The sequence below is a fragment of the Mustela nigripes genome, chromosome 7 (assembly GCF_022355385.1).
Source record: "Mustela nigripes isolate SB6536 chromosome 7, MUSNIG.SB6536, whole genome shotgun sequence".
Classification (NCBI taxonomy): domain Eukaryota; kingdom Metazoa; phylum Chordata; class Mammalia; order Carnivora; family Mustelidae; genus Mustela; species Mustela nigripes.
In genome coordinates this window covers 81,228,000-81,251,090 of record NC_081563.1, presented here as the reverse complement: position 1 = coordinate 81,251,090, position 23,091 = coordinate 81,228,000, and the positions used below count along the sequence as shown (strand labels likewise).

The following is a 23,091-nucleotide window of genomic DNA, read 5'->3' as shown; positions in this document are numbered from 1 at the left end:
GAATATGAAGATGCTTTTCCAGGTGCTCAAACTCCACATTTCATATGCACCTTCCTTGCTTCAGTTTTTTCTTTTTACAGAGAAAAAAACATTTCAAAATGTACTTACCTATCTAGTTTATTATTTACTTCCCCAACAGAACTTAAGTTTCATGAGAGCAGATAGTTTTGTCTGTTTTGATCAGCACTGAACCTTTAGCACTGAACACACGGCATGCTCTCAATAAGTATTTATCTTTGAACGGATGAATAGAACTGCATTGACAAGAATCTATTGCTCCCTTTCCTATCTAAAGTTCTGATCTCACCAGAAACATAAAACAGAAGACTTTTTGCAGGTGCCATTATTAGTAGAATGTAACTCTGCTTTCTGAATTGCTTAAAGATAAAAGTGCCCTGGAGGCACAAACCTGGCTTTTCTGGATCCCAGAATGGGAAGTGGACTTAGAGCCCAGGTAGCTCATCTGGACGTGGAATAGATGAGGGAACCAGAGTTCCAGGAGAGGAAGTGACAGGACAAATGCCCTATTTTAATGCAGTGGCAAGACCAGGAAGAGCCACAATGTCTCTGTTAATTGATGTAAAATATTGATAGTTTTGTTCACTGAACAACTTTTTGCTCTTCTATAACTGAAAATGATAAAGAGGTCCAGCTTTACGAAAATGGAGAAAGTGGAAAGAAATTCATTTCAGGTGAGCCCTTGCACTTGGGGAAACCCACATGTGACAGCTACACTTCCACTTCTTCTGCTTTGCAGGGGACACCCTCCCAGCCTTCATGTGAGGGACAGGGAAGCCTATCCTGTGTGATGTGAAGAGGCAGTAGCAAAGAGATGGAAAACTTTGAATCTTTGCCCTAAAGTTTTGCTCTGGGTAGCAAGGCTGTAAAGATTAGTTTTAAAGATAAGAGATGACAACTCTCTTCAGACATGTGCATAAGGATAAACTGAAAATAAGAAGAAATAGGCATGATATACTTATGAGGTTGAAGAGAGAAAGTAAGGGCACCTGGGCAACTCAGTCCATTAAGCTCAGGTTATGATCTCAGCCAGACTCATGGGATCGAGCCCTGCATCAGGCTCCTGGCTCAGTGGGCAGCCTGCTTCTTCCTTTCCCTCTGCTGCTCCCCCTGCTTGTGCTCTCTCAATCTCTCTCAAATAAATAAATAAAATCTTTCAAAAAATTTAAAAAGAGAGAGAAAGTAATGTTCGAGACTAGAGAAATGGCCATTAGTTTTATCAGGGACAATGGTAGCAGCTGGTACTTGAGTGCTTTCATTTACTGTGTTCTAGACACTGTTGAAAACACTCCACAGAGATTCAAGCACTCAAACTCCACAATGACATTATGAGGCTAGTAAAACAATTATTCCCATAGGACAAATGGGGAAACCAAGACAAAGAGAGATTAAGAAACTTGCCAAAGCTAAGGAGATAGAGGTTTTGAACCCAAGTACTTTGGTTTTAGAGTCTGAGCTCCTAACACAGCCTGCAAAGATATTTTTGGCTACGGAAAAGCCTGTGCACAGTTACAAGGGCCTGGTGCATTTGGAGAATAATGAAAAGTTCAATGTGGCCAGGATGCAGTATGCTGTGGCTTGGGAGAGGGGAAGGAGAAAGAAAAGATATAGCTCAAGGTGAAAACATTAGAAACATGAAAACATTCGGTTTATGCTTCAGAATCATGGACTCCATCCTAAGACCACCCTCTTGCACTTTTGATTGAATCAACATTTTTGTTGATTTTTGTATCAACTTTGTATCCATGGAAACATTTCTGTTGTGGTTACTATCACTGTTAGGTCCTTTACATGAGATCTACTGTTTTTGAAGAACTATTATATTATAGTGTATCAATCTGTAACGTATGTCACGATATGTCACAACATACATAATTAATGTAATTACACATATATACATTATAATGATAATTGTAAGAATATACACGAACTACCCATAGTTTATAGTATTTTGTATTTGAGAGATTCACTTGTTATTTACTAAAATTGCATTCTTATCCACTTACTTAGACACACACACAGATTTCTCCTGTAAGCAGCAAAAAAGTATGCTTTTATTACAGATATCAATTATAGTATAAACATGTTCACTTACAACTAAAAGAATTATTACATGGGGGCACCTGGGTTGCTCAGTCAGTTAAGTGCCTGACTCTTAATTTTGGCTCAGGTCATGATCTCAGCACCCCCTATTAACCCCCTGACTCTCTTTCTCTCTCTCTCAAATAAATAAATAAATCTTTTTAAAAAATAAAGATAAAAAGAAAAGAATTATTACATATATATTATTTTTCTTTTACCTTAGGTTGCCTAGAAAGAGCTGCCCAATATGCCAGCCGCTAAAGAAAAATACGAAGAATGAATCAAAGGTTAGTATAAATTCCTTAGTCAATAGCAATCTATTAAAACACACATAAAATTCTAAAATTGCCCCATTTATGAACTTTGCAATATCTTCTCATACAATGCCAGTGAAATTCAACACAACTCTCAGGATGCCTTAAATGAGGTCATGAAAATGGCAACATGAGTTCCTGCTGCATCCAAGAATCTGATCCTAAAATCATTTCAAGTGAACATTATCCACAAGATATTCTCAAGGCCAAGACTAAATAAAAAATCTCACATCACTAAACAGCATGTACCTCAAGCTGCATGATATCCAAGCCATCTGGGGGATCAGCTAGAGGTCGAGGAAATCCTATTGTGAGAAATCATAAAAGTATTAATGGGGGGGAGTCATAGCATTAGTTTTTAAATTTTCATCATGAAAAACCTATAGAGATTCTAAAAATACAGTATTTTTTTAAAGATTTTATTCATTTATTTGACAGAGATCACAGGTAGGCAGAGAGGCAGGCAGAGAGAGAGAGGAGGAAGCAGGCTCCCCACTGAGCAGAGGCGAGGCTCGATCCCAGGACCCTGGGACCATGTCCTGAGCAGAAGGCAGAGGCTTTAACCTACCGACCCACCCAGGCGCCCTCAAAATACAGTATTTTTTAAAGGATTTACACAGAAAACACACTTTTACCTACCAACAGTAAATTGAGATTTGTACCAAAATTAATGAAAAACAGTGTTTTTTTATTTATCAGGAGTTAGCAGTATAAGAGTTAGTAACTCCAGAAAAAGGGAAAAGACACCTGGGTACAATATAATTTGTATTTTGATGCAATTTATGAAGATAGACTATCAGGAAATGTGGGCGCCTCGGTGGGCTCAGTGGGTTGGGCCTCTGCCTTTGGCTCAGGTCATGATCTCAGGGTCCTGGGATCCAGCCCTGCATTGGGCTCTCTGCTCAGCGGGGAGCCTGCTGCCCCTCTCTCTCTCTGCCTGCCTCCCTGCCTACTTGTGATCTCTCTCTGTCAAATAAATAAAATCTTTAAAAAAAAAAGAAAGTATGTGCATCAAAATCACTCTTGTAACTTTTAAGAAATACAGATACTCATCTCTTTACCTCATCAGACTCTTCAGGGGTAGATTCTGGGTAAGGGTGTTACCAGCACACAGTGGCACCCTATGCCAGTCAATCTTTAGCTGACTTAAATGAAGTCTTCCTCTCATTGGTGCATGACACAACACTTGGGAGAATAGCTAATACAGCAACTGAAGGAATAAATTGGATAGATGAAATTAAATGGGATAAATGCAAACCCCTGAACTTAGATTTTTAAAATGTAGGACAGGCTCAAGATTAGTATAGATCTAAAATACTGATATTTTACTTCTTGAAATCTCTCTAGGAGCCAAGAAAAAGCTGAGGCAATCTTGTGCTATACAGAAATAATAGTATCCAACTTTGAAAGGTGATAATCCTACTTGAAATGATAGAATATGTAGTTGAGTTAGAGGTACTAAGAATAGTCCTCTTTGGCAAAGAGGAAAATTAGGACATGCATGCTAACTGCCTTCAGTTATTTTGAGAACTGTCATAAATACAAGATATTAGTACTCTTCTGTATTCCCAAAGGATAGAACTAGGGCTAATGGTTAGAGGTTACATGTAATCAGATTTTAGTTTAGTGTAAAGAAAATTTTGATGATTAGAGCCATTCAAAAATGCAAAGTAACTTGAACGAATCTTATAAGGATTTATTAAGAGGTTCTGTGTTAACAGTACAATCATAAGACCGTAGGGACCTACTCTTGGGAAACATAAAATCAAGTAGGAAAAAGGGGAAGTGGATATAAATATATAGACAGATAAAAATTAATAACAAATTCCCAAAAGTGTAACACAAACAGATTCTACTGGACCCCAGAAGAGGCAGCTACTTGTTCTCTAAGTTTGGTAGTGAGTTGGGTCTCACAGAAAGTAATCAAATAGGGAAATCACAGATCCCTGCTCTCCATGAAAGGTTAAATGATTTCCAAGGTTCTTTACAATGCCTAGGTTTTGTGGTTACACTACAGAACATAGCAAAACAAACATACTGTTTAAAAATATTTTCTGTTTGAATATATTTTCAAAGATTTTTCTACACCCCTAGATCAAATTTCTAATGGCAAAATCTGAAATTCTGAAATAGTTACTGCTTCCAATTGGAGCTACCATTACATACTTCCCTGCATCATTTGGCAAATTACCTTGAAATGGGTAGCACATTCCAACAACTGACTCCACACCCCACCCTTCCCTTGTCCCCTGCAATCATACTGATTCTCAGAAGCTAATGAAGCAACACCCCTGTCTAGTCAGCACCTCGGACAGCGGCCACACCCAGGAAGATTCTGGGTCTCTGACGGTCTTTTGGGGATCCTGCCTCCAGGAAGCCCACAGAAAGGCTATGAAAATACTCCTTTTTTCCCTGTTTCTGCTTCCTCCCCACCCCTTTCCAACTGTCCCTCAGTCCTCAGTCTTTGGGTCTGTAAATACTGTTTCACTGTCTCTGTTCTCCTCTCGTCAGAATTCCCAGAGTATAAATGGCTAAGACATTGGGGTCCCAAATCATATCCCTCACAGTTTCAGTGACACATCTTTGGGACAGCCCTGAGTCAAGAATTGTTTGAAGAAAGTTCCACAAGGGAAAGTTTTCTCTTTTGGTAAAAGGCTGCAGCATCTAATTCTGTCCACCCTTTCTTAAAGATTAGAGACAAATGAGAAGCCATTTCAAAAGGGTGGAAATGGGGGTAGGTGAGGGGATTATGTTTGACTCCCTCCAGAACTGCCCTGAAGGATCAAGGTCTGTCTCAGTCTTCCTGAGAGCTCAGGCTAGATGGGAGTCTGATGAAGGGGTCCCCTTACCTGAAGAGGGAATCTGTACCATGCAGAAGTAATAGATGGCCAAGATGGAAGGGAATTGAGGAATAAAGTGCTTCATCTTCAAAGCCCAGTTTCTCTTTGTTGACCACAGATGTAGTCTGCTAGGCCAGGAGTTGGAGCATTTCCTGAAGTTTCATAGGCAGAGGCAACACTCTGCCCTGCTTCTGATCAGGCCCAGTGGAAAAGGTACCTTTATTTGCAATGCCTTGGAACCCATTGGCTGAGCACCAATCAGTTTTGCACAGAAGGACCCTGGCTTTCTCATAAATGTCACGCTGGGCCCTTATTTGTAGAATAATATCCTCCTGGTGTAGGCATTGTACAGAGTCATCTTTTTCAATCCAGCAATAAAAATAAAAAGTGGAGAGTCATAATTGTTATTCTATAGTGGTTTGAGAAAAAGCCTTTCCGGCTTTTTCTCTTTTTTTAATCAAAGAACTGGACATAAATCTATATACTCTTGCATGATGAAGTCTTATTTCCTAAGAAGCTATTTATTTTCCACCATTAACAAAGGATATTTTAGTCTTTGGTTCATCTGAGAACAAAATTTGGAGTCCTAGATATAATATTACAAGAAATTCAAACATTCACATAGATTTTTAAAAAATCATGGTTGGAAATTAGACTCCTTGAGGCAGACTAATTTCCATGAACAAGTTAAATATTTCAAATTATATCAGTATGCAAGAAAATATGACAGTGTTTATTAGTAATAATAATATTTCATCTACTGAGCTCCTATTTAGGATTTCATATAAGTTATTTCATGTACTTCTCATAGAAAATCCATAAGGAATGTATTATTATCCTAAATTTATGAATGGGAAAATTGAGGATGAGAGACAACAAGGAACTTGCCAAGGTCACCAAGCCATAAAGGATGCAGAGCAGGGATTTAGACATAAGGGTATCTGAGCCCAGTCATGTCTGTAAAAGTCTGGGATTTTAGTCAATGTGCTCATTTTTTTGTAGTAAGACCTCCCTTGACAGAGAATTCACTCAATCTATAGATCACTTTGCATGGTTTGGACATTTTAACAATAGGGTATTATGCTAAGTGAAATAAGTTAGACACAGATAAAGACTATATAATTTCACTTATATGTGAAATCTATAAAACAAAACAAACAAACATGTTACAACAACAAAACCCAGAAACAGATAGACATAAATACAGAGAACAACCTGGGGTTGCCAGAAGGAAGGAGGGTGAAGCAATAAAAGGGAATTAAGAGGCACAAACTTCCAGTTACAAAATAAGTAAGTCATAGGATAAAAAGCATAGCATAAGGAATACAGGGAATAATATTATAATATATTATAATTTTATTACATAATATTATAATAATGTCATATGGTGACAGATGGTACCATAGTACCATAGTGAACATTGTGTAAGATAAAAAGCTGTCAATTCACTACGTTGTATACCTGAAACTAAAATAATATTGTGTGTCAACTCTACTTCAATAATAAAAAAGTTTTAAAGAGTCTCCTTGTGATTGGATATGGATTAGAAAGGAGAAATAATGAAGTCTTCTTTCTTGCAGAAAGGGTAACCTATATAAGGCATATATCAAGTATCCTTTTATCATCATGAGTATCTTTAATTTTTGCTCTTTTAAGGATTAGGAGGTAACTAACAATTGTTGAAAGTTTACAATGTGCTTAAAACACATTAATCCTTTACCTAAGTCATCTTATATCATTTTTTTCAATGAATGAAAGTTTTAAGAATAATTTTCAGTGGGAGTTGCTCAGAGTAGACTGTTTGTGACTTAAAATGTGGTATTTTGCCAAAAATTTCTAATTCATAAGGGAGTAGGAATTATAAACTACTGTGTCACCATAATATTTCACCTATTTCCTTGAGATAGCAAGAAACTGAGATTTGCTTATTCCAGCATTTACCACTTTAGTTCAAGGAGAATAACGTAAGGTCTTCAAATACCAGGAAGGGATGATGTCTTTGTATTGAAGAGGGTGCACCCACTGTGCAACTGCAAATCTTTACTAAATGAATAGGAAAACATGAATGACTGTTTTTTTTTTTTAACATAAACCACTTATCTGTACGGTATTAAACACAATTACTTATGGACATTTTAGACACAACACACACATAATAACAAAGTTTTGTGGCAGTTTTACTGTCAATCAATAAGTATTTTTTAATTTTGGTCTGTCTCTTCCATGAACTAGGTACTCTATGCACAAACATATCTTTTTCAAATAAACCTATGTGATAGCTCTTATTTATATCAAATTGATTTTGTTTCTTTTGCACATTTTGCCCACATTATTTCTCAGATATTCAATAGAAAATAAAAATATTATTTTTTAAACCATTTTTTAGAAGATTTTTTTTCTAAGTAATCCTTACATTCAATGTGGGGCTCAAACTCACAACCCCAAGATCAAGAGTCACATATGTCGCCACTGAGTTGGCCAGTCACCCCTAAAAATATTATTTTTAATGTTAATTCAGAAATGGGATTATAATGATATCCCAGAAATGGAGTATGTTGAAGCTCTGATCCCTCGTGTGATTGTATTTGGAGATTTGGCCTTTAAGGAGATAATTAATATCTCCTTTAAGGAGATAATTAAGGTAAAATGAAGCATAAGGATGGGACTACTCTGTGAGAACTCGTGTCTTTGTAAGAAGAGGAAGAGAAATACCAGAGCTCGCTCTCTAAGCGCACACAGAGAAGGGGCGAGGAGAGGATGGTGAGAAGGCATTGTCTGTATGCTGAGGAGTGAGGGCTCATCAAAAACAATCTTGTTGGCACCTTCATCTGGGACTTCCAGGCTCCAAACTATGAGAAAATATATTTTGTTGTTTAAGCCACCAGACTGTAGTCTTCAGTTATGACAGCCTGAGCTAATATGAACACACAGGGGGTTTTTAGCAAATTCAGTATCAGAAAAAAAAAAAAAAGTAAAATAATGAAATGAAAGGTAAAATAAAAATAAGAAACTCTCATGGTTTTAAATGATATGATTATCTACCCAGAAAATCCAAAGGAATCAAGTGGCAAATTCTTAGAATGAATGAGTTTACCAAAATGGTCAAATTTAAAGAAAACTATTTTCAGGATTAATTTTCTCAAACATGAGCAAAAATAAATTTTAAAATGTATTAGACAGGGGGAGGAGGGTTTGGAGAGGGTGGTGGGGTTATGGACATTGGGGAGGGTATGTGCTATGGTTAGTGCTGTGAAGTGTGTAAACCTTGCGATTCACATACCTGTATCCCTGAGGCTAATAATACATGATATGTTTACAAAAAAATTTTTAAATAAAATAAAATGTATTAGAAAATGTAAATAGCTTTAAAAAACCATGTAATTCAGAGAACTAAGTCAATGAATAAGAATGCAATATATTAAAAAAGAAAACCGTAACATTTTACCAAAGGACATAGGAAATACGTGAAAAGGCATATCATGATCATTGACAACAAGAGTTAAGGTTGTTAGAAGTTCAACTGATAGCAAATTAATCTATAAACTTAATGGAAGCCTTATGAAAATTCCAGAATGACTTTTTCATGGAATTTTAACTGACTCTGAAATTATTTTGAGAGAGAAAATACTTAAGAATACTTAAAACATTTTTGAAAAGTATATTTTGACAATATCAAAACATACTATAAAGCAGTATGTTACATTGTAGTGCCCTTTTGTTACTGATCTGGTAACAGGCTACTAAGTAGATCAATGGAACAGAATAGAGTCTTGAAGCAGATCATCTAAATGCAGAGTGGAGGTGGTATTTCAAATCAGTGCAAAATGATTTAACTACCTTAAATGGTGTTTAGAACATTTGGCCATCCAGTCGACAAAAATATTCACAATTTCACACTATAAAGTCAAATAAATTTCAGAGGATTAATGAATTAAACCCAACACAACCACACATACATATAGATACTTACATAAAATTCTGTCTTAGAAAGAGAGTATATTTATGGTTGGGAAACTGCTCTTGAGCAAAATTTAAAATAGGGAAGCCATTAAGAAAAAGAGTGATACATTTTATTATATTTTTAAAATGTCTATGAAAAAGATAACCCTTATAAGCCAAGAAAAGACAGAGTAGGGGAAGTATACAACAACTATAGAGATACTTACAATACAGTAATAGAGGGGAGATGGAGAGAAGGAGGCAGGCACAACCTAAATGTCTGGCATAGAGCAAATGATGAACTGTAGAATATCCAGAAATTCATGAAATCTAGAAATTCATGTAACTCTTAAAAAGAAGAAGATGGATCTTTATGCATTGACAAGTCAAACTCTTTGTAACATAGTGAGTAAAGAAAAAAAGTTATTAGAACTACATACTATATGGTCTAGTATCAGTTTGCTTCTGCTCATAATACAACCAGTCTCCACACTTAGTTGTTTAGAACAACCATTTATTTAGCTCAAAATTACGCAGGTCAGTAATTTGGACTGGACCCAGCTAGGTAATTCTTACGGTTTGGCCAGGGCTCTGCTAATCTCAGGTGGGCTCACTTAGACCCTTATATTCATCTGGTAGATAGACTAGAGCATCTGGGACCTCTTTCCATGTGGTCTTCTGGTCTCCAGATGGCTAGTCCGGGTTTGTTCCCATGCTGGTTTCTGAGTTCCAAGACAGTGACAGTAGAAGCTATGAAGCCTCTGGGTTTGGAACTAACAAAACATCACATTATATTGGTCAAAAAAACTGCATTATATTGGTGAAAGCAAGTCACAAGGCTAGCTGGATTCAAGGGGTGGGGGAAAAAAAACTCCATCTCTCAATGGACGTAGCTGAAAAGTATACAGCCAATTTTGCAATCTATAGATCTCCACTTCTGTACACATGTTTTTCAAAATAGCCCATGCAATTCCACGAATGCATATGTTGGTAACACAAAGAAAAAGGGTCAGGATGTCACAAAGACACACAAATAGCAGTGGCTCTAGAGAAATGGGATTGTGAGGGGGTCATATAAACCTTTTACATTATCTGCACTTTTGAATTATCACACTGGCTATCTGTGAATTACCTGTATGAGTAAAACTAAATTTTAAAAATATAATAAACTTCGGGGTGCCTGGGTGGCTCAGTGGGTTAAGCCTCTGTCTTCAGCTCAAGTTGAGATGTCAGGGCCCTGGGATGAGTCTTGCATTGGGCTCTCTGCTCAGCGAGGAGCCTGTTTCTCCCCCGCCCCCTGCTTGATTCTCTGCCTACTTGTGATCTCTGTCAAATAAATAAATAAAATCTTTAAAAAAATAAAAATAAACTCCAAACACTATTATATTATTTCGTATTTAAACTTCTGAACTTACATATATGAAAAAGCAACTTTCTTTTAATTATTTTTATTGTGTTATGTTAGTCACCATAACAGTACATCATTAGTTTTTGATGTAGTGTTCCATGATTCATTGTCTGGGTATAACACCCAGTGCTCCATGCAATCCATACCCTCTTTAATACCCACCACTGGGGACGCCTGGGTGGCTCAGTGGGTTAAAGCCTCTGCCTTCGGCTCAGGTCATAATCCCAGGATCCTGGGATCAAGACCCACATCAGGGTCTCTGCTCAGCAGGGAGCCTGCTTCCTCCTCTCTCTCTGCCTGCCTCTCCGCCTACTTGTGATCTCTGCCTGTCAAATAAGTAAGTAAAATCTTAAAAAAAAAGAAAAATACCCACTACTGGCTTAACTCATCCCACAACCCCTTCCAACCCCCCACCTGCTCCCCACCCCCGCCTTCTAAAACCCTCAGTTTATTTCCTGGAGTCCATAGTCTCTCGTGGTTTGTTCTTTATTTCATTACATTTATTTTTCCAAAGTCTGTCCTTTGTTAGGCATTATTGAAAAGGTTGCAACCAGCGGATTTGTCAGTTCCAAGCCAACTTAATGAGGTATCTTTTTTTTTTTTTTTAAATACATGAACTCACCATGGGGAGCTCCCACACCATTTGAAACAAAACTGAAGGCCGAGAATTACACTAAAAATTCCTCTACTTCCCACATCAAATTAGCTCCCACTTTGTAAATGGTTATTACAAAAAAACTCAGCAGGCGTTTAAGGAACTAGACTTTAATCTGTAGGCTATTTTGAAGAAATGTAATTTCAAAATTGATTATAAGTTTCTGTGTTCAAAACATAACTTCCTGAGTTCTTCAGTGGATTCCAACGTCCTTCGAGAACCCTCTGAGACTACAGCAAGTGAAGATGCAAGTAGGCAGATTAACGTTTAAGGGCTTCTATCCCTAGCAGGGTTTCACAGAAAGTAGTGACAGGTATATTTGAGGGGCGGGCTGTTAAATTCCCAAAAAGCTGTCCGGTGATGGAAAAGGCCAGCCTCCCACATCTGTTAGCCCCGTTCCCACTCATCTGAATGGACCCTCTCTTGTCCTCCCAGCTTCTGAGCCTATATCCTGTCCTCTTCTCCTGGCTTTTACATGCTTTTCTGGTGGGCTACTTAGTGGAGGCAGGGGATGGGAGAGCTGTGTAACCTCAGGAGAACCAGGGTATGCTATTGGACCAGATGCGTGAAAGTAAGAACCATAGCTTTACTTACTGTATATTTTCCTTTGCCTAAAGAGTTAGAAACCTACAAAATAAACTCTCTTCCCAGCTGGCTTCCTGGTAGTTTAGAGGATGGGAGAAGCTTGGAAGACAGAAGGGAGAGCCATTTTTTTTTTTTTTTCTGCTTTGGGTGACGCTCCCAGCAGAGACAGCTCTCCAGGGCTCCACAAGCACCCACAAGCAGCAGCACTTACACATGACTTCACACTCCTGTGGTCCTGTGGTGTAAAGAGAGTGTGTGCCCCTGGCTTCCTGGAGAGAAGGAGAAGTGATAATTGAAACAGCAGTTCTCGTAGAGACCCCATTAATCTTAGTGACCAAGGAACATAGGCTCTGTGAACACCATTTTTCTTTGTGTTCCTCCAACCCTAGGGGTAAACAGGGGCTCTCTGGAGTTTCTAATCTCTGGGTAATGTTGCCACTTTTCAATTCCAGCCTCCTTTTGAGATTATTTATTTACAGTTTTATTGAGCTATATCACATGTATTTAAACTGTATCATCTGATGAACTTTAATATAAGTATATGCTGTGATACCATCATCACAATAAAAATAACACGTTATTTCTCATGCTCCAAAAGTTTCTCATGCTCCTTTGTAGTCTCTCCCTCTTCTGACCCCACCACAGATCTGTCTTCTGTCACCATTGCTTGTGTTTTCTAGAATTTTATATAAACAGATTCATACAGTATATGCTGCTTCTTTTTAATTTAAATTTTTTAATCAGCATAATTAAACTGACCCATGTTGCATATTTTAATCATTCATTCATTCATTTTTTTGTTGCTGGACAGTATTCTGTTTATTCTATTGTATATATGTATCACAGTTTGTATTTCCATTCACCAATTTTTTTTTCCCCAAGGAAGAGAGCATGTACCTGCAGAGGTGGGGGCAGAAGGAGAATGAGAGAGAAGATCTTAAGCAGGTTCCATACCCAGCATGGAGCCCCATATGGGGCTCAATCTCATGACCCTAAGATCATGACCTGAGCTGAAATCAAGAGTTGGACATTCAGCAGACTGAGCCACGCAGGCATCCCTTCATTCACCTTTTGATGGACATTTGTTTGTTTCCAGTTTTGAGCTATTACTAAAAATAAAGCTATTTTGAGCTATTACTAAAATAAATAAAGCTGCTATGATCATTTGTGTATGAGTCTGTGTACGAATATCTGCTTTCATTTCTCTTAGGGAAATACCTAAGTGTGTTTAGATTATTAGGGTATTAGATTATTAGTGTATTAGATTATAGGGTAGTAATAAGTCTCACTCTTTAAGAAATAGCAAAGTAAAAAAAAAGAAAGAATGGAAGAAAGAAGGAAAGAAAAAAAGAGAGAAAGAGCAAAGTAATTTCCATAGTTGTATTATTTTCATTTCCACCAGCAGTACATGAGAATTCCAGTTGCTCTAGATCCTTGTCAGCCCTTGATATGGTTACTATTTTTAACTTTAGCCATTCTACTCCTCCCAACACTTTTGTAACCAACTCCCTAAATTAACTTCCTCTGTTATTGATACTTATCGTGATGTCTTTTTTTCCCTGGTTGGGTGCAGGTTCAATATAAAAATGAAGTGACTCCACACTCAATATGTATTAAATGAATGAATGAATGAAAAACTTATTGAGAGGAAAGCTCTCAGGACTATGAAAGGATGAAAAATCAAGTATAATGTCTAGGATGAAGTGAGCATATGAAGGCTCTTTTTGAGGTGAAGGCACAGGAGGGAAGCAAGAATCTCTAGCAAACACATAGGGGGAAGGTCCAGAGGTATCCGATGGGAAACATTTAACAGAAAAGAATAAATTGCTAGTGTTTAAAAATAGAGACCAAATAATGGAAGAGTATAGATGAGAATCAGTAATTTAGCAAGCAAGAGAGGGTAACTAGGAATGGCAATCAATAGAAAAGACAATGGCTTATGTTGAGTGGAGCTCTATATAAGGATAGATTTGAATAAGAAGGAGGGGTTTCATGGGGGCCAATTAAAATAACTGAATATAAGAAAACATAAACAAGCAGCCCACATGTCCCAGCAAAACCTCAGGAGATCAGAACAGTAAATCTGATGGTGACATAGTCCCTGGCTCTAGTGGCTCTCCCAGCCTGTGTCTTCTGCACAGGTGCCTGGGGTGGGTGGGTGGTGGGATGAGTCAGTTTGCTGTGGGCAGGCACACAGGTTCATCTAGCCTGATGTTTCAGGAGCTGGAGAAGGAAGGACTACCAGAGCGGGAAAGAAGGGATGACTCTTGTTTGGAACATAGAGCAACCTGAAACAGTGCCTCCTCTTAACCGCTCAATTTATTAGTTGATCCCACTGCCTTGTCTGTCAATGGCATCTGGGACAATAAGAGTCACTCACTCACTCATTCATTCTTTTCTTTACGCATTTACTGAGCTCCAACACTATGCCAGGTACCAGGGATAGGAAGATGAGTGAGAAAGACTGAGCTCAAGGAGGTCATGGCATAGCAGGAAAGGCAAACACATCAATAATTTCCTAGGAGAACCCTAGAGAAGGGTTTCCATTACAGGGGAAGCAGAGAAGATGCCACAGTGGAGTTGGTTTTGACAGGCGGTTTGAAAGTCGAGAGTTTGCCAAGCAGAGCAGGCAGAAGAGGGGGTAGTATCATAGGTACATAGGTGGGAAAATAACAGACAAAAGTGAAGTTTGGTGTATCCAGGGGCTGGGACAGAAGCATGGTTGGTAGCTAGAGTAGGAGGAGCGATAGCTGTGGCATCTTTTGGAAGGTTCTCATGACAATGACAAAGGTATTAAGGGAAACAGAAGGAAGGGTGCAAACTTATAGAGAGAGTAAGAAATGAATGGTGTCATTTTTATAAGCTAACTTTCTCCCTCTGCAAGCAGAGTGCCTACTACCAGCTGGGTACCTCTGATGTTAGAACTTGGCCTCACTTCTGATAGAGAAGGGAAGCGAGAAGAAGAGAATCACACTGGTTAGAGACATGGAATGCTGTACTGGAGAGCCCAATATGCCATTTCAGGAGTGGGCTGTACGGTGGACATCTCAGGAAGTTATCAAGGGTTAAAAGCAGGGGTTGTGGGATCTGACCCATCTGTGGTTACAGAGAGATGCTTACGTGGAAATCTATCAGGAAGCATCTGCAAGTGAAAAATAGTGAGCACCAGACCCAAGGTAGCGTCAGCAGGAACAGAAAGGAGGGGGAGGACTCAGACATTTTAACTGGAGAACTGGCAAGAATAGGGGATGATTATCTGGAGGCTAAAGGAAAGGAAGGAGCTAGAGAAGCCTCCAAGGGGTCAGGTCTGTGATATAAGAGCAGAGAGTGGCCGCCTTCACAGAGACTGAGAATGGAGGTGTCCAGGATGTACCTGGAGATGAGTGGCTCATGCTTAAGAAGGAAACTGAAGTCACATGTGTAGATTTAATCATCAGGAGCATGTGTGTGGTGGCTGATGTCACTAGAGAAGATGAGATCGCTTTGGGAGAATGAAGGGAGTGAAGGAACAAGAGACCCTGGTGAATATCTGTGCTTGAGCAGAAGCCAAGAGGCAACTGTCAGGGAAAGCCCCCTGCAGGAGAGAAGTGGATTTAGTGGTTAGGATGTCCCTGGTGAGCAGCACTGGTAGGGGCCAGCCAGGTTGAGGGTGTGCAGAGAAGGACAGAAAGTGTAGGGCTTGGAAACGAGGGACGCTTTGTAATAAACGCAGGATGAGGGAGACGTGAACATGCAGACATGCAAAGGAGAGGAAGGGGGCACACAGGAAAGAGAAAGGAAACTAAGGAGCCAAAGTCATGGAGTAATTGAGAGGGATATAACCACAGGCCAAGAGGAAGGATGAGTCTTCTACTCCTGAAACAGGAGGAAGGAAGGTAAAGACACAAGCAGATCTGGGGATGGTAGGAAGGAATCTGAGCAGGCCATCTGATGGGGAACTTCTCCTTTCTTTGTAAAGAAGAGGCTAAGTTACCTGGTTGGAAGCTGGCAGGAAGAAATGGGAAGCTAGAAAGGGTAAGCTAGCTGCTCAACTTCACATACTCCATAACCAATTCGTTAAATTCTTTCTTTTTCCTGCTCTGTGTTTTAAGGTGTTTTTTTTTTAATAGACTTTATTTATTTATTGGAGAGAAAGAGAGAGAGCATGAGCTGGAGGAGGGATAGAGGGAGAAGCAAACTCCCTGCTGAGCAGAAAGCCCAATGGAAGACACTATCCCAGGACCCGGGATCATGACCTGAGCTGAAGGCAGATGCTTAACTGACTGAGCCACCCAGGTGCCCCTATATTTTAAGTTTTTAAATATATTAATAAAGCAGGTCCGTATTATTTCTTACAGTGTTAAGTAAAGGAAATCAAAGTCCTAGAATAACAGACCCTTTGAACGGTGGGGGAGAGAAATCTCAGCTAGTTAAGAAGAAAATATATCTTCTGGCTGAAACAAACCAAACCAAATGAAAACACAAAGAAATTATCCTTTGACATCTTTAACTACACTTGCCATTGTTATTTCTAACTCAAGAGTAAAAAACACGGGATGCCTGGGTGGCTCAGTTGGTTGAGCAGCTGCCTTTGGCTCAGGTCATGATTCAGGGTCCTGGGATCGAGCCCCGCATAAGGCTCCCTGCTTAGCAGAGAGCCTGCTTCTCTCTCTCTACCTCTGCCTGCTACTCTGCTACTTGTGCTCTCTGTCAAATAAATAAATAAAATCTTAAAAAAAAAAAAAAAAGAGTAAAAAACACCTGAATTTCAGAGTTCATTGCTATGACTTGAAGATGTTGCTGTAGCTTCCAGGAAGCTGGTAATCCTCATAGGTCTTGTTTAAAAATGTGTGGCTCTGGTAATGTTCCATTTGAGACATGTTCTTCTGAAAGCATACATATTTGTGAGCCTTCTGAGTCAGAAGAGGGTTATGGACACTTCTCTCATCTCTCATTTATACAAAGGTAAGAATATAATAATGATAATAATAATATTCTTTTATCTTGTTTAAACAGTTCAAAAGAATAATTCATGTAAATTAACAGTAATAAATGCTTAAGAAGTCATGTGGTAAATGAAAAAAAGAAGTCTAAAGGCAGACTTAAGGTGAGCATGGTCAATGGGGATACCCTGTGTAACTGTGGGCTGTTCTTTGCAGTTTTACATAGCCTGAGAGACAGGAGAGGAAGGTTCTAGAAGCTCAAGGAGCTGTGGAGGGGGCTCTGGAACTGAAGCCACAGGAATAGAAAGACCTCTTTTCTAATCAGAACTTTGACTCTGAAGGTTCTTTTCCAGGCCCTGACCAGAACCAGCAACTAGGAGAGATCCTTGCTCCTCTTATCTTTGGAAGCCATTAGCAAGGCAGTCTGGTGCACAGAACTGAACTGCTATCTTTGTTTGCAGAGACAAGCTGCCTATCCTTCTCAGTAGGATGCCTCTTTGAGTCACTTTCCCAATAGTGACAACAGAGTCACAGAGACCTGGCCATTCTCTCTGATCAGAACCCTCTCAGGGCCAAGTATGTTCATAATTCTGTGAGATGCTGGATGGTTCTGGAGGAGTTACCTGAGGTTGGAGGTGGAGAGAAGTTAAATATCTTCTGTGAAAATAGAGATCAGATCATTAGCTCCATGGACACTGTATGCTATCATGATATGTAACTTCTGAGGGGACATGGATCCTTCTGAGTATGTGAGGAAAGGTATGGATTTTCATCTCTTAAAAATGCACAGGCATATCTATATGCCAAGTTTTCACAGCATTTTGGGAGGGTCAGGTGTATGATTCTTTTCCATAGTCCTTTTTCATGAACCTCCACCACAAACAACCACCCACAAGCAACAGAGGGTTTCCTCTGAATATAGTATAGTCCCCAGACCACATGCTTCAGAAACACTTGAGATGCACAGGTTTCTGGATCCCACTCAGACTCTCTGAGTCTGAATCCCTGGGAGTGGGGCATAGGAATCTGCATTGTAAGCAAACTTCCCAGGGGATTCTGTACAATCTGAGTTTGAGAACTCCTACCTATGGGTTTAGACTCTAGGTGGAGAATCTCAGTTCAGCAGAATTAGGAATTTTCACGTTTGCTCAACAGCTCATTCTTAGCCCATTTGGGGCTCTTTCTGTGTTGTCTCTAGCCAGCATGTTCCTGGACTCTCCTCTCTCCATCACCTTAGAGACCTAAGGACACCCAAAGGTATTTGTATATTGGTTCTTGAGAAACACTTACAAAGATAAATTTTATACCCCAAATAAATGAGTAATAGAGGACTCCCCAGAAGCCACGTGGACTGTCTTGGGTGATCTGTGCCACAGCCTGGCTCCATCACAGCTGCTGGCATCCATATGATCTGTGCATAGCCATCTGTACATGTAAAAATATCGTTTGTGCACTTGCCTAAGCAGCCCTGGTGAATGGAAAGTTTTGAGAAGCCTTTGATGAGTACAATTTGCCATTTAGAGAAGCATTATGCAAACAATACCCAAGAATTGCTGGCTGCTCTGCTTGGTGGGTATCCTGGCCTTTCCATTTTATGACCTACTATGAATAATTCTCACAATGCTCCATCTCCCTATTAGCTGTCACAGATTTTTTTTCATCCCAGAGCCATATTTTAATACCCTGTAACGATGCTCTTCCTCAGGATTCTGTGTTTTTATTATCCATTATGACTCCATAGGAGCATGCTTCCCAAAAGGCACTAAGGGACCTGTTGACCATTACTAAGGAAGCAATCAGTTCATAGGAAATTAAACTGGACCTGGGCGCCTGGGTGGCTCAGTGGGTTAAGCTGCTGCCTTCGGCTCAGGTCATGATCTCAGGGTCCTGGGATCGAGTCCCACATCAGGCTCTCTGCTCAGCAGGGAGCCTGCTTCCTCCTCTCTCTCTCTGCCTGCCTCCCTGCCTACTTGTGATCTCTCTCTGTCAAATAAATAAATAAAATCTTAAAAAAAAAATTAAACTGGACTATAACCACACATTGATTCCTTCACTACTCATGTTAATAATTTTCTTTGTGGAGAGTTTGGTGACCAAGTCATAGACTGACTTAGTTCCCTACTGTGGGAAGGCTACAGAATTATGACAATTATAATTACCCACTATAATATGTGACACCACTATATTTATCAGAAGGCACAAATCCAAGTCCTAAGCCCATGTCATACCATTAGGCATCTGTATAAAAAGGCTTTGGATGGTGTTATGAATCTTTAAAACCTGGAATATGTCATCAAAAGGAAAATGAGGATTTAGTTTCCTTTCACTTCAACTCTGAAGCATTTGGATATTGATGTTTAGAATCCACAAACCAAAATCAAGATGGCCAACATTTGAAGTTGTCTGTTAGCTATTGTATTATATTATATTATATTACATTATCTATTGTATTCACAGACATTGTCTATAAGGGGTATTTGGTGTGGAAAATGTTACTAATCATGGGGAAGGATTGGTCAATAAGTGGAGCTGGGGGTTGTCTCCTAGCACTGTAATTTCAAGGATGCCCAATTTGAAATGGAATAGAACGTTCACATTGTACCATATCTTTATGATACCACAGGGTCATCCTTAAGTGTTGATGCGACACGCCCCACCAAAGCCCTCTCAATTTCCAAGGTGATATAAAAGGCAAGCTGCCTTGATTCTATAGCCTCTGGCACTTTTCCCTCCCTGCAGGCTGCTGAGACCACCAAAATTCAGAGGCACTTCCACACTGACAAAGGAAATTTTGGAGAGCTATTTCCTCAAAAGCGTGTCCTTAAGCTCTGTGTCCCTTTGTCCTGATTGTTGACTGGCTCAATAATAAACAAGAGAGAAAGTAACCCAAGCTAAGTGAGATCACCGTTCTCACCTGTCCTACACCAGCAACGGTGGTCTGGCCTTGCTCAGCTTTCTACAAGGAAACAAATTAGTTGTATACTTCCTGACACCATATCAAATAAACTCCAGGGAGGTTAAATATCTAAATGTGAAATTTAGAAATTTTAAAACAATGAAAGAAAGTATGTCATAACATTTTATTAGGTGACAGAAAGATGATTTCTTTATAAAGACAGTGGATGGGGTGCCTAGCCGGCTCAGACAATTCAGCATCTGACTCTTGGTTTTGACTCAGGTCAGGAGATAGGGCACCCACGCTGGGCTCCCTGCTCAGTGGGGAACCTGTTTTCCTTTTCCCTCTCCTTCTGCCCCTCCCCGCCAATCATGCACACATACGCTCTCTCTCTCTCTAAAATAAATAAATAAATCTTTTGTTTTTTTTTTTTTAAAGATTTTATTTATTTATCAGAGAGAGAGGGGGGGAGAGAGCGAGCACAGGCAGACAGAATGGTAGGCAGAGGCAGAGGGAGAAGCAGGTTCCCTGCCGAGCAAGGAGCCCGATGTGGGACTCGATCCCAGGACGCTGGGATCATGACCTGAGCCGAAGGCAGCTGCTTAACCAACTGAGCCACCCAGGCGTCCCTAAATAAATCTTTTTTAAAAAGATGGCATAAAATATTTATATTGTTACAAAAATGTTAAACTAAACTAAACTAAAATAAAAATGTTAAACTCCTATATGATAAAATATGTTATAAATTAAATTTAAAGACAAGCCATGTCAGAGAGAACATATTTATAATGGAATGGATGGGAATTTATATCCAAGTACAAATTAATATATATGCTATGAATTAATAATAGTTAGCACACTTGAAACAAATGAAAAAAAAAAGAGCCTCAATAAAGAAACAGAAAGTCTCAAAAAAGAAATAGAAGATATATATAGGAAGCAAATAGAAATTTTAGAACTGAAAAACATGATAACCAAAATTGAAAACTCAGTGGACAGAGGGGAGAAAGGAAATAATCAGTGAACGGAAAAAAGACAATAGAAATTATCCAATCAGAACAACAGAAAGAAAATAGACTGGGAAAAAAAAAAAAAAGAGCAGAGCCTCAGGGATCTGTGAGACTATTTAACAAAAGATCTAACATATAAATAGAGTACTCAAAACTCAACAATAAGAAAAAATCCAGTTAGAAAATGGGCAAAGGATTTGAAGAGTCATTTCGATGAAGAGGGTATACAGATGCCAGTTAAGCACATGAAAGGTATTTAACCTCATCAGCCAGGAAGGAAGAAAGGAACCATTTATTGAGGACTGGTGTGTTAGGTATTGTACGAGGCATTTGTGGAGAAATCTTGGGCACTAAGACAAGGATCCTTCTTTCAGGGTCTTTACAGTCTACCAGGCCAGGGAAAGTCTCAGAGAAATATTATGTAAAGACAGAAAGTGGTAAGTGTCCCACTGGGGAGAAAATAAACCCTTTGGGGTTCAGAGTTTCTAGCCAACATGGACCAAGAAAGATGTTGTGTCATGGCTGACATCTGACATACAGAATGAGTAGGTCTGGGGCAAAAGGAAATGTGGGAGAGAAGATGTTTCAGGTGGAAAGAGAATCAGAAGCAAGCCTTGGAATTAGTACAGTGGAGAGGGTTCATTTGGGCTGGTGCAGCCAGGATGAAAAGGAAAATGACAAGGAAATGCTGAACCAAGTGAGACTGGAAAGATAGGAGGGAGCCAGAGCCTGGAGGACTGTACAGATATTATTTGGAAATGTGCTCCTTGTATGAAAGTTGGCATGATCTCTGTTGGTTATGTATGAAAATAACTTCCTTTGGTAACTATTCCGCAGTAGCAAGCTAAATGGGTTTTCTACTCTTAGGCTACTCTTAAACTTGAGAAGAGAGGTGTCAATTGCGGATACTATTGTTCTACTAGGATAAAAATGTAGATAAAAATACAGAGCCTGGAGCTAATGGAGGCAAGCTAAGGACACAAAGAATATGTATCCATCTTCTCAAGAAATATATGCTGCAGCCAATAATCAATCTGTTATAGATTCATTTGATTTCCAAGCTCCTCTTAAAATTCAAATACCCTCAGGATTTGGGGATTGAAAGAATGGTGGGTTAAATAATTTCTTGAGTTGGGCTTTATCTTCTTTGACTAATTTTTTTTTCTAGTGGCCTGTTCCATTTGCAAGTTCTTAGATAATTCACCATATTAACAGGTAAGAACAAGATCACAGACAGCTCTCTAAAAGGAATTCAATCACCATGTTGCTTATGTCCATGGAGCTTTCAATCAACCTCAACATAAATTTGGGTAATAAGTGTGCTACTCCAAGCACACAGGAGAAACAGATGCTGTACTGGAAGCTTAGGTTAACCACTGAAAATCAACAAAGCCACCTTCCTATCTAGCTTAGCAAATAATTAGTTTCAACACTGAATATAAGCGTATTTGGTCTCCCAACACCATTATAGAGCAGAATAGTGTTGTATGCATAACAGCACTTCTCAAACTTTAAGGTGCATGCGAATTACCTGCTGATCTTGTTGAATTATAGATTTTGATCCAGTAGGTCTAGATAGGACCTAAGATTCCACATTTCCAGCAGCTCTCGGATGCTGGTACAGCTGGTGTGTGGACCACACTTGAGTCCTGAAGATAAAGCCTAGGTTTGGGCACCAGACAAAACTTCCAGCTATACAACTTATGAGTTTTGTGGCCTTGGGAAAATCATTTAACTTTTCTGAGTCTTCATTATCTCATCTGTAAGATACAAACATATAGACTTATCTTGCAGAGTTAGGGAGAAAATGAAATAATATGTATTAAAGCCATTTGGACAGGGGATGACACATAGTAGTGATTCAATCATGACAACAGGTAGGACTTAGGCTCAGTGAGCAGCATTACTATATATTTGCAGCTGGGTGGAGGAGAGAGTTGTGAGTTATTCTTTAAGTACACAGATAAGAGACATATTATCATTGTTTCCCACTGGGGAGAAAACTTCAAGGTATTCATTTGTTTGTTAGGACTATTGACATACCCTTATGAGCTATTCTCGGCTTATATACATGTGTTCCTGTGTATCAGACCTTAATATTTTATGCATTTTAACAGTGAGCAGTATATCTATAATTTTGAGTTGGCCTTTATCTTCTTTGACTAGTTTGAGCAGCATAATATTTCATGCTTAACAGTGAGCAGTATATCCATAGGAAAGGTCTATGTCAGAGAAAAGTGAACATAAAACAACTTAAAATGATGATATAAAATTAATCCTAACATTCACCCAATAATTTTATGTCTAGTCTGTCTCATCTTTACCCCTATATACATCCAAAGCAAAAAGGGGCTAGTGTTGTTTTTTTTATTATCTTGGAGAAGTCTGGAGAGCCATACAGGATAGACAACTTGCTCATGGC

The 23,091-nt window shown here is 39.1% G+C and overlaps 1 protein-coding gene across 16 annotated transcripts in view; it reads right to left on the bottom strand.

The window, feature by feature from the left end:
• Window positions 1-23,091, bottom strand: part of NMS (neuromedin S) — a 47,967-nt gene that overhangs the window by 6,675 nt on the left and 18,201 nt on the right. For 6 of the 16 annotated variants that reach the window (XM_059407837.1, XM_059407838.1, XM_059407835.1 and 3 more), the window contains 4 exons: window positions 22,201-22,429; window positions 3,476-3,624; window positions 2,664-2,719; window positions 2,319-2,357 (listed from right to left, as the gene is read on the bottom strand). In XM_059407837.1, coding sequence (XP_059263820.1) covers window positions 2,319-2,357; window positions 2,664-2,675 — 51 coding nt within the window. In that variant the 5' untranslated portion in view covers window positions 2,676-2,719; window positions 3,476-3,624; window positions 22,201-22,429. Of the gene's footprint in view, window positions 1-2,318; window positions 2,358-2,663; window positions 2,720-3,475; window positions 3,625-5,263; window positions 5,606-22,200; window positions 22,430-23,091 lie in introns of those variants that run through there. The other 10 variants (XM_059407846.1, XM_059407847.1, XM_059407849.1 and 7 more) reach the window with 5 other exon arrangements.